The sequence below is a fragment of the Chroicocephalus ridibundus genome, chromosome 2, assembly GCF_963924245.1.
Source record: "Chroicocephalus ridibundus chromosome 2, bChrRid1.1, whole genome shotgun sequence".
Classification (NCBI taxonomy): domain Eukaryota; kingdom Metazoa; phylum Chordata; class Aves; order Charadriiformes; family Laridae; genus Chroicocephalus; species Chroicocephalus ridibundus.
Genome location: NC_086285.1, coordinates 154,992,792 through 155,005,022, shown reverse-complemented (window position 1 = coordinate 155,005,022; position 12,231 = coordinate 154,992,792). Strand labels below are relative to the sequence as shown.

General features: G+C 43.7%; 1 protein-coding gene and 1 long non-coding RNA gene across 8 annotated transcripts in view; one reads left to right on the top strand and one right to left on the bottom strand.

Moving 5' to 3' along the window:
• The window catches only part of COL14A1 (collagen type XIV alpha 1 chain), a 134,594-nt gene extending 128,922 nt beyond the window's left edge, over positions 1-5,672 (bottom strand). For 6 of the 7 annotated variants that reach the window (XM_063327463.1, XM_063327465.1, XM_063327464.1 and 3 more), the window contains exons 1-2: positions 5,531-5,669; positions 1,768-1,889 (exon numbers count right to left, since the gene is read on the bottom strand). In XM_063327463.1, coding sequence (XP_063183533.1) covers positions 1,768-1,855 — 88 coding nt within the window. In that variant the 5' untranslated portion in view covers positions 1,856-1,889; positions 5,531-5,669. Of the gene's footprint in view, positions 1-1,767; positions 1,890-5,530 lie in introns of all 7 variants that reach the window. The other variant, XR_010070071.1, reaches the window with a different exon arrangement.
• A 2-nt stretch (positions 5,673-5,674) lies between these two features.
• Positions 5,675-11,118, top strand: LOC134512229 (uncharacterized). Its single transcript, XR_010070072.1, has 3 exons — positions 5,675-5,793; positions 7,308-7,424; positions 11,026-11,118. It is a non-coding gene; the product is annotated as an uncharacterized LOC134512229 (long non-coding RNA).
• Positions 11,119-12,231: the final 1,113 nt, after the last annotated feature.

Genomic DNA, 12,231 nt, shown 5'->3' with positions numbered 1-12,231 from the left:
AAGTCACACTGCACACCTTCACCTGAGCATCTTTGCCAAAGGAAGGAACCACAAGCTGGAACTAGTACCAGCTCTTCCTACACCTTGGCAAAGTGTGCAATTTCTTAAAACAGACAAACATACTGTTATGCTGTATTACATTGTAAATGGTTAGCCAGCTGCTTGAACAGTTTGCTGCAAAGGGTGGCAACCTTGAGAAAAGAAAGGATTTGAGAAACATCTTGTTACTTGAAGTGTAGCAAGAGATATTTTTATACTGCAAACATGAAATAGAGACTTCATATCACCTCTTTCAATAACATAACAGCCATTTTGAGCCAAGGCAATAGTCCACTTAGCTTAGTATCACACTGCTGACAGCACTCAGCAGCTGATGCTTGCCTAAAGAGGGTAAGAACAAGGGAAGTATTGTTCTTATTCATCAAGTACACCAACTCTAGTTTCTGCTGGTGTGAGGATTGTGGAAAAAACTCTCTCTGACCTTCATTTTATTGTATTAATAGTTCGAGAGTTTTCTCCCTTACGTATGACCGATTAAATCAAAGTTCAAGGAAAAAAAAAAAACAAAAACAAACAAACACAACACAGAATGGTTTTCCAGGCTCAAGGAATTTTGCAAAACTTTCTGGAGATGAATCTCAATCCCCAATCCTGTTTTGCAAATCTTAACCATATGTCTTAGGACTGAAATACACAGAGAAAGGACAAACCATATGCTTTGCTTTATTGGCTCATTAAGTCACAAACATTCTGGACCTCATTTCTGACCAGAACTGATGTGTTGAACATTGGGAACATGTATTTCTTCATTCACCTCACATCGCCCACATGAAATATTACCGCTTACATGTGTCCCTAAGTTCTGGAAGAAGCTTGTAAAATGCTTGCAGATTTCCAAACATCCAAGATGGTATGCTTCCCCAACACTTCAGTGCCACGCTGACTGGACAGCACTGCTACTTGCATTTACCAGAACTTGGAAAGCCTCAGGTTGCCACTACTATCTGAATGCGCTTGTGAATAATGCATTACACAAGACGCTTTAGAAGAGACCCAGGATGAAATTCTGCTCCCAGTTATGCCTGTGCAGTCTCATTTCAAAGGGATTACATAAATATAAAGTTGACAGAAACGCCTTTCTTTAGAAATCATAAAAACTCATTGGCACACTTCCTCCCTTCTTCCCCAAGCAATACGGTAAATTTTCTCTAGAAGTCAAACCACTGTCAATATGATCCAACAAATATTTAAGCCTAACAATTTCTGCAGTACATTTTAATACCCACTAAGGAGATTTATAAAAAAAAAGCTGCAGAAGTAGTCTATAACATTTAACAGTCTTGTGCAATCCTGTATGATGTGTTACAATAGCTACTGTTCCAACAAAGAAAAAAAAATAAGCATTCCATACAAGCTTAATATCATAGCTGGTCCTTCAAACTTTTTTGATTACATAGAAGACAGTCACAGCAATTTCTGATCAACACTTTCATGTACATAAGAGTAAAAAAAATGTTCCATATAACTCATTTTGAGACATCTGAATTTGCAGAAAGATTTTCCCTATTTGAGATACCAGGTTCAAAGAACACACATGAACACATAATTCCACCCACCCCCGCCCCCGAGATCAGCAGCAAAACTGCTTCATTTCAGTAGTACTGGATCCATGTCCTATTAAGAGGGAAGTAACACTTGCACTTGGAATAAGGAAGTCTATTCCTGCACATCAGAGTAAAAAGCTCCATCTTCTTATTTATGGCTTACCTTGTCCCTGAGCATCACTGATGAAGAAAGCTGTGACAGCTAAAAAAGCCAAGAGGAAACAGCTCTGTGTCTCATACCGACAAAGCATCTTCTTTCCCTCAATACACACAGTATCAGCAGATCTGAAAACACATAGAACAAAAAGATTTATTAAAGCTGCAAAGATAAGGCATCCACTTCAATGAAAAGTGTGGGCAAAATCTGGATTCCATTAAGAAAAATAGGAATTTGCCACAGACATCATTGCAGCCAAGATTTCATCCTGACAGCAGTTTTACAACCAAAGCATGTTTTACCTGAAAGACACAAAGAACCCAATTTGGACTACTCAACAGTTCTGAAAATTCAGTGCATGTAAAGAGAAAATTGATATTCTTTGCTGAGCTTACATGCGTACTGGAAATAGAGTTTGCTATGCATAACGAGGTAACATGGGTGTCTCTATACAGTCCAGTGTTGCAACCATCAAGATACTTGTGGTAGAGAACTCTGAAGCCCTCAGTAACAAAGTAGGAGTAAAACTGTCATCTACTTTATATCCAGAATGGCATGTTAAATTATGTATTTCAGGATTCTGTAATAAAAAAAAAAAGACATAACTGCTCTGCAAGCCTACCATAAAATAGGAAATACATATACTCAATAACCCCAGTGAAATAATCATTGATCAGTTCAACTGAGCAATTTTGCACATCAGTTGTCAAAAAATGCAGAACTTTGTCCTAGGGAAACACAAGCCCTCTTCTCACTGTCCTCTACAGCCTACTCTGTTTTTCCTTTTTCTAGCTTATTGAACTTATTCTGTGCACTCTGTTGTACTCCCTGACACTTTCAGTGACTAAAGCAGACACACCTCAGAAGGCATGCAGTGTATCAGCTGAGTAAGCACTAATTCTATTTGTAGGTAATGCCATGGTCAAAAATATTTACTCTAACTTAATCAGTTAGGAACATCAACACTTTGGAGTGCAGCACTATATGAGCGTTCCAGGTAGTCTTAGGTGAATAGTTGGGTTACAGGAAGCAATTCTGATGCCAAAGAACAAGTTCCAGACAGGGTAATTTATCTGCTCACAGAAGCCAGGTTAAAAACAGTACAAATTTCAATACCTGAACTTGGCCTTTAGCACTTTCCAGTACAGTTATTCAACATATAGAGAAGTACCTCTCAAGATACATCATGTTCATAACATTGTTCTTATAAGTGTTTATCTACCACTCAACTTTACTGCACTAGTTTTAGCCGATTTTCTGGGCCAGGAATAAGAATTTCTGCTGCCCTCTCCTGTTAGTATTTAACGGGAGAATTAAATTAAGATGAATCATAGTTGATTTCTTACTGTCAACAGAGTCAACATCTGAAGGCTTACTTTGGTAGCTTTTGGTTTATGTATTTCTGTTTTGCACACCCCTCCCATTTACCTTCCGTGTGGTTTTCTCTAATATTCCCAAGATACCATCATTGAAATTTGCCTTCCGTGTTTTCATTGTCTTCTGAGTAAGGCACAAAGCAAGTGGTTCAACCACTATATAACACAAAAGGCAGGCTGAAGTACCTCAACCATTATTAAACAGATAAGACCTACATCTCCTTTTCTCTTCAAGTATTTACAATTTGCCAGGACTTGGTAGGTCTACCGTTGCAAATCCCAGTCATGAATGCTTCATGTACCACCTAGAAAAATATAAGGGGCTTAACCATTGTGAATTCCATTCCCACAGAAGGCTACCTAAGTTTTAGACAAATTACCAACAAATTTCACACTACTTAAATGTATATTTTGAATCCTTCTCTTACAGCATAAACCACCCAGGACAGAGGCAAATAGCTAAATCCAACAGCAAAAATGTGCACCAAAACCTGCCTTAGGACACATCCTCCAGATGGAATTCAGAAACCTGAGCAAAGCGCCCAGGTTTCCTCCTACATGAGCACAGAGCCAGACACCCAAGGACTGTATCCAGACCAGCCAGCATGGTCAGCAGACAGTTGCCTAGTGACAGGCAATAGGAAAAACTAAGACAGTTAAGCCTTAAACAGTCTGAAATACATCCCTTGGGTGTCTTACATTGGGTATCGAGGCTTCCCTCCTCACACAGGAATACAACCTGGTACAAGTAAACGCAGACTCTTCAAAGAACAGCATACACCTCATTCTTCAATGCAGTCACTACTGACAGTGTGTGGGTTTCTTTCCATGTAATAAACTAGACATTACAATATTCACTCACAGTGATGGCTCAATTCCCCATTTGACATAAACCCTCCTCCCAAATAAGGGCTATAAATACTAACTGGCAGGTAATCCTTCGTAGAAACACTCTCCACTGCTGCTTTGAGACACAAGCCATTGCACAGAGAAGGAAGATTTAACTGGGATACATACAACCGGAGCTGGATAAACTAGGCACAAGTTCACCTCCGCAATGACCCGCACTCCAAGGTTCACTCAACTAGGACAGGTAACCACACGTCTGCACCCACCTTGTGGCTGACATCAGGGAATAAAAAGAAATAACCTCTTCTTCCTGCTTTTTATATATTTCACCTTTTACTAACTAGTTGGTACAACAGTGATTTGACAGAACAGCCCTGTCAGCAGAAACCAAACCCTCCCAAGCCGAGGGCCCTGCCCATGAGGTGAGCCCCACTCCCACCATGCCCACAGCTCCTCTGCCGGATGGGCTCCAGGGTGGGATCCTGGGCAGCTGCCCCAGGCCTGGCACCAGGGCACGTTCTCCCGAGGGAACAACCTGCCTCCGAGACCTCCTAACCCGGCAGAAACCCCAGGCACATCTCCATGCTTCCCACCGCCCGGGCTGCAGAAGCGCCCCCAGCCCAGGTGAGGAGGCACAGCCCTGGCACCCTTCCGCACGGCAGGCAGAGAAGCGCTGCCCTCCCGAACGGGAGCCCGGGATTCATTTCTCCTATCTCATTATGAAGCGGGGTGGTCCAGTGCCCGCCCCGTTGGGCGAAACGAAGACCGCGACCTGCCCCCGCACCATCGCGGCCTCGAGGGAGCTGCTCGGCCCGCCGCCATGGCCGCCGCCTCCACAGGAGAAGGGCGGGAAGGCAGTGCAGGGGGCCGGCGGCGAGGTGGGGACCCGGAGGCGGTGCCGGGACCCGGCGGGCGCGCTTCGTTCCCTTCTCCGCAGCCCTCGCAAATGCGGCTCCAGCCCGGCCTGAGGGGCCGCGCCTCAACCCCCGCCTGCACTTCGGGCACCAGCATCCACCGGCCTCCCGTTGGAAAGCGCGTCCCCACCCTCGGCAAGTTAAGATAGGGGCAGCGCGGAGCTCGTTGTTGCCGCCGAGCTGAGGCGAAAGACCGGCCCTGTGAAGGGCAGGGACTGCCCGCCGGGTACCTCTCCCCCTCCGCCGGGGGCAGCCCGCTGCGGCGGGGGCAGCCTCGCCGGGCCGGGCGAAGCGATCTGCCTCGGCGCGCCGCGGGCAGCGGCCAGACCCCCCGTTTTACAGTGGGGCTGGTTATTTTATTTTAATTAAAAATAGGGCTTTTGCGGGAGTTTCCGAGGGGCTCCCGCCCCGCCTCAGACTCGCCACTCCCCACCCCTCCTGCACCCAGCTCTCCCTCCGCGGCTCCGCTCCAGACGCCGCGGGGCGGGGGGGGGGGGGGGGGGTGCAGGCAGGTGGGTGGGAAGCCATCCCGATCCCGAGCCCCGCGGGATTTAAGCCCCCGGAGCCGACCAGCCCCAAGCGCGCCTCGCCCCAGCCCCGGAGTGGAGTCGCGGCGGAGCTCACACCGACCTGTGCGGTCATCGGCGGGGGGGTGGCCGCTGGGCTTCAGGCGGGGCTGCGGGCGCTGAGGGAGAGCCGCTTCCCTCCCCTCCGGCCGCTCTTCCCGTCGCCACGCCGCATCCGATAAGGCGAAAGGGGTAGAGAAAGGAGGCGGGCAATTATAGAGCAGAAGGTGGAAAGAAGGAGGGGGGGCCAGAAAAAAAAAAAAAAAAAAAAGACGATGTCTGCGATCCAACCCTCCGCCCCCGGGCCCGGCGGCGGGGGCCGGCCAGGTGCGCGGGGAGGCAGGGCCGGGGCGGGCCCGGGGGCGGAGGGGGGGTCCCGGGCAGCCTTACACGGCAGGTGCTGTGCCTCTCGGTGTCCTCTTTCCTCCGGTTTTTGCTACCTTTTAACTCATTTTCCTCTCCTCGCCTTCCTCTTCGTTTGAAATGATTGAGAAGGTGCCTGTTCCGGCTCGGAATGCGAGTGTCCCCCGGTGCCGGGTATTGCCATGTATGGATTAATGATTCATCGGGGAAATATTTATATTAAAGTGTTCCAGTAATTGTCTGGCTTAGCATAAACCCGCATTAAAGACATCGTAGTATATATGCACGTTTTTGCCATATGCATAGACATTGGAATTGCGGAATCTATATTCGTATAGAAATACGAGTTACCCTGTGGTATATTCTACTGAAATTACAATTGAGGTACTGCTCACAAAGTGCCAAGAATTTAAGAGGTGAATGAAAATATTCATTACAATGTGCCTGGTCATCTGTATAAAATTGCAAATGACTGCAGTTAAGAAAGAGCAGGCGCAGGTGAGGCAGAGATGTGCATCCCTTTTTTAATGTCAGTGGGAGCCCCTTCCCGGGAAGAGGAATGCAGTCAGTCCCGGGGGGGTGACTGTGACTAGACTTTGCAAAACAGGACCTTCTGTTGCCAAGTAAGGTTCCTAGTCCTGCAGGCTCTTGTCCAGTCACAGTGCACAGCTATCTTTCCTCTGAAACTGCAGAAGTGTTTGAGCTTTAAATAAACTCTTTTATGTCCGTTTGTTTTCTATACCAATGGTTTAAAAGAATTCCTAGATCTAAAAAGCCATCCCTAGATCCTCTGCAGTTACTCTGATACACCGCCAGCTGTGTGCAGTGGCTATCACTTTGTACCAGTCAAGAGGAGAATAGCTTGCAGGATAACGATTCCTCTGAAGCAATAAGATGTTCAGATCATTGATGCTAAATGTGATCCATTTTGTACCGTTTCAGTCCCTAATTTATGTATTTAGCTAAACAATAATGTCCAGAAGACAAGCAGATGAATAGGTCTATTTGCAATGCCCTTGAAGACTCAGTAAATGTAGAAAGATAAATCAGCCTAATCTATGACTGCTTGCTGGCTTATGTATTTCGGGGCAGGACAAGAAACGGCCTGCCAAAGGGCGACTCTGACTCCCTCTCTCTTTTTTTTTTTTTTCTTTTTTTTCCTGCCTCTTTTTTTTCCGGATTTATAATGTAGTATACAAAGTCCACGAGCACCCTCCTGTGGCTGCATCTAGTCACAGTACTGGGACTCACAGTAAAGTCTTGAGGATCCCACAGACCGATAGATTCTGTAACTCTCTGGAGCCTTCAAATGACTTTATACTTTAATTTTTAATTACCTGTTTGCATCCACAATGAAACTAATATTTTTAGTTTATGCAAAGTATATGTTTTCAAGGGTAACAGCTGATTATATTAATATCAGTTTATTTTCCTGATTTACGATGCTATTTTTACACTATTTGTCCCCTTTTTTACAGTGAATCATGCTTGTCACCTTTGAGCTTTACTCAGCTTCCTCTGGAGAGTACAGTAGATCTCGCATAATTCCAAGGAAGAGCTCATGTTGTTCAAAAGTTCAAGCTAGAAGTTAAAAGGTAAAGCTTCCCTGGAAGAATTTGTATAAGTTGCACATCTGGAAATAGAGTAAGATCACAATACGCACAATATTAATGTTCAAGTGATTTACCAATATCTCCTTCTCGTCTTTCTTCCAAAAAAGACCCCACAGAGTTTTGAGAGGAAATTTGCTGAATGTGAATTGGCCCCATGAATTTACCTTCCACTATTTTGAGTTGTGATTTCAAAAGAAATAACATTGATTTACAGCCACCACATTTTAAAAGTATTCAAACCAACAAGATACTGTCCATTCTTTGCTTGGCTAGTATAGATTCCATGAAATTTCCATAAATAGGATTACATGGGAATGATATTGAAAACGCAGCTGGAAACAATTCCACTAATCCAAGGCCAGTGCCACAAATAACAGAATTAGTGTGGGCTGGTGAGCTCAAAGTGAACTGGGCTGAATATCTGATAGTGCAATTGAACCAAGTAATGGATCACTGACAGCAGTACTTGTGGGAACTGAACAGAAACAAAAACAATGGATATTTTGGGTGCCTGTGGGGAAGAATTTTGCTGTAATTATCAATCCTCATCTTTTTTGAATATCTTCTGCTTTTTAGAATACCTAGAATATTTTTCTGACTTTTTCTGATATATTAATAAATGCAATGCTAATTGCGGTACCGTTTTTGACAAGACTTTTGTGAAATAAGAATATCAAGTTTGGGGAATATTTTTGAATTGCAAATAATTAAAAACTAATCAAGTCTTGTATTATTTTATTACAATGATGTTTTTAAAGGTGACTAGTGTTTTCATATCCTAAACTAATGTATCTTACAAAGAGATGTACATTTTTAAATGCCCTCTTTCCCCTAGCATCCAAAATCTCCAGTCATATTCAAAGATTTTGACTATGTATATCCATATCCATTTGACTTGAACTAGTCCCTAGGCCTAACAAAATTCCTAGAAATACTTTTTTTCCTGCTATTAAAAGAACTGAAGAACACAAAGACAGAGGTAATTGAGGTAATACTTGAGGTAAAGCATAGGTGACTTTTGCTTTAAATTTTGTAATTCTTATTAAATATGATCAAATAAATCTTATTAAAAGTTCATATTAAATATGTAATTCTTATTATATAAACGTACATACAATGCTCTTTGGAAGGGGGTTTGCCAAGATCAGTCTGTCAACGCTTGCAATAATTAAGTGATTTCTGTAGTCATGTGCTGAGAGATCAGAGAAGGACTTAGGACTGTGTTCTTCCCAAATTAAAAACACAAAAAAGACCTGTTTTAATGAAAAATGTAATTGTGATACACTATCTTTTACATATTAGCCATGCTTGCTTTTCAAAGTTTCTTGTCCTCAGTAGTTAAAACGATGTCACAGTTATTTTGTGATACGAATATGCAGTGAAATGTCTTCTGAAAAGGGTAGTTATGTTTTGTTAAATGTTTTTTTTCTAGTGACTTACTTTGTGCTACAGCTGTTTCTCTCTTATCAACCCCACAAATGTGTCTTTTTACAGCTCTGTTTTTAGGCAGGAACTGCCAGAATAGTCCAGCTTTGCTTCGTTATCGGTTGGCGTGTCTGATGAGTCATTTTCATTTCCTTGATACCTTTTAGAAGATTTCAGTGCTGTCAGCACTTTAGTGAGCTGCTAGGTTTATTCATCTGAAGCTTATTACATATAATGAGGTAAGTGAAAGGGATCCGTAGGAAGCCAGATTGATGCCATGGCCATTGAAGTGTAACTGTTCGTGTTTAGGGTTGGTCCTGCTCCTCCAAATGTGCAGGGAAAGGAGCAAAACTAGCAAAGGGAGCATAGGGAGATGGAAATATACAAGTATTTCTTGGTCATTTATTTTTCTGTTCATCTCTCAGTATGAGGGTTCCCAGAAGGTAACAGGAAGAACGACGAGTTTAGTGTTTTGTAAAGTTAGGTTGTCATTTTGCATTCTAATTGGATCCTTTTAGATTTGTGAGGTGAAATTCATCTATCCTGGGTTTACACTTAAACATCTGAGCTGGTTGCTGAGCCCTTTTCTGGCCAGTGCTGAGGAACAGACATGTTACTTGTATGATTCTGGAGACACGGGTGGGAGCTAAGCTCCCTCTTCTTAGCCTCTGGCAAGTGTAGCTTATCCAGATCCATTTAGGGAGAGAGTTCAGCCACACATTATAGTCCATGACCAGCAGGGAGGCTGAGTTCAGCCTGCCAAGAAATTAGCCCCAGCCATGGGTGTAATTCCTACACCTATAGCCTCCCTGCAGCTGCAGTGAAAAGGCAGTCCACCAGAGAAGTGACGTTCTCCTCTCTGATGCGCGTATGTGCTCGCACAGTAGGGGCCCACCTTACCTCACTGGACATGGAGGGCTCACATGTGCTTGTTCTCCCTCAGGCTGTGAGGAGAAGAAAGAGTTTCCTGGTCTCTTGCTGGGCAGTGTTCTGGATCCATGAGCATTACACAGGATCACAGACTCACTGAGGTTGGAAGGCACCCCTTGAGATCATCTAGTCCAACCCTCCCTGTTGAAGGAGGGTCAGCTAGAGTAGGTTGTCCAGGGCCATGTCAAGTTGAGTTATGAGTATCTCCAAGAATGGCGACTCCATAGCCTTTCTGAGCAACCTACTCCAGTGTTTGACCACCTTCACAGTGAAAACAAAAAAGGGGACTTTCTTGTGTTCAGATAAAATTTCTCATGTTTCACGTTGTGACCATTGCTTTTCACCCTGTTTCTTGGCACCACTGAGAAGAGTCTTGCTCCCTCTCCTTCCTTCCCTCCCATCAGGTGTTTATGCATATGGATAAGATGTTCCTGAACTTTCGCTTCTCTCAGCTGAACAGTCTCAGCTCTCTCAGCTTCTCCTCTTATGAAAGATTCTCCAAGCCCTTATCTTTGTGGCCTTTCACTGAACTCACTCCAGTAAGTCCATGTTTCTCTCGTACTGGGGAGCCCAGAACTTGACCCAGCATCCAGATGCAGCCTCACCAGGGCTGTGTAGAAGGGAAGGATCACCTCCCTCAACCAGCTGGCAATTCTCTCTCCCATGCAGACCAGGAGGTTGTTGGCCTGCTTTTCTGTGAGGGCACATTGCTGGCATAGTTTGTCCACCAGGACCTCCAGGACCTTTTCTACAAGGCTGCTTTTCAGACAGTTGGCCACCAGTGTGTACTGATGCCAGGAGTTATTCCTCTACGGGGGCAGGACCTTGTGCTACCCTTTGCTGAACTTCATAAGGTTCCTGTCGCACCATTTCTCCAGCTTTCTGAGGGGTAGCACAACCCTCTGGTGTATAAGCCACTCCTTCCAGTTTGTTACTATCTGAAAACTTGTTTGAGGTGCACTCTCAAGCATTGAAAAAATTAAATATTATTGGCTCCAGTCAACCCCTGGGGTACACCACTAGTGACTGACCTCCAGTTGGACTTCATGCTGCTGACCACAACCCCTTCAGCCCAGAAATTCAGCCAGTTTTCAATTCATGTCACCATCCACTTATCCAGCCTGTGCTTCATCAGTGTGTCTATGTGGAAGTTATGGGAGAAAGCATTAATAAACAACATTGCAGTCAAAATGCAAAATCTGTAATCACTGCTCCCTCTTGTTCCCAGACTGCGTGCCGAGACTTCATCATCCGGCCCAAGAGAGCGCTGCACTTGATGGGCAAATCCTGGGAGACTGCCAGCACGGAGGCAAGAGGCAGGAAAGAGGAAAGGCCAGACTTTACAATGTTTGGATCTACCAGCAGCTGGAAATAGGTAGGCAGAAACACGGCATCAGTCTGGCAAGAGGGAACATAGATTTCTTTTCACTGATTACGCTGCAGTGCAGATTAAGTTGCAGCCCACCAGTGGTATGATATAAAGCAGTGAGGAAAGGGTTCCCCCCATTTTTTACTGAATAAGCAGAAGACCTACAGATTCTGGCTGTCTGTGCCAGAAGTAATTTTCTTTGGAATGAAATCCAGGCTGAAATGAATATATAAACTCAGTAAGAGCTGGAAGCAATACCATGGTGGTCTCTGTAATATATACCTTGAGTAATGAATACAAGAGATGTCTGGAACAAGGAAGAATTCCTTTCAAAATAACATGTATCTTAAGCTATTGCCTGAAAGAAGCAGAGCTTTTTGTTTGTCTCCTATTGAGCTTCTTGTCTGAGCTTCTACCCTATATACTCTTGAACACTATAACTACACATCTCTGGTCTGCCTCAGTGTACTTTAAGCACTTTTCTAATACACGTGTCCATGAGAGTAGAATTCTTGACAAGTGGAACAAGATTTGTTAAATGCTGTCCAATGATCGATTTTTCCAGCTTGTTGATTAATGTAAAACTAGGAATTTTCAGTTTTTCTTATTTGCAATTTTTAGAAAAGCGTGTCTGTTCACTAGACTGAAAAATCATTACGGAGTTATATTCTAGAATAACATCACATGACAACACACAAGTTATTTTTGCCACTGAATAAACACCTGAACAAAACTCTCCTTTAAGACAGCAATTTGTTCACAGATTTTATTCATCTAAACTGTTTTCTTTGGTCAGTTTTAAACAGCCTGGTTCTCTTTGCTGCTTTTGTTTTAAGGGATTTGAAGTGGATGAAGAGATTCAGAGAAGGGTGCTTTGTTCCCCTACGTATTTTTAAGCATTACAATTAGAATTTTCAAGAACAGAATTAGTTTTCCAATATTTATTTAAGCATATGTTAAACATATAAAGTTAGCTTTCCACACGTAAAATATTGAATTGACCTTAGCAGAAATTTTATGAAAGAGAAATGGTACTGCGATTTGTATTTGCCAAAGAGAAAGCTG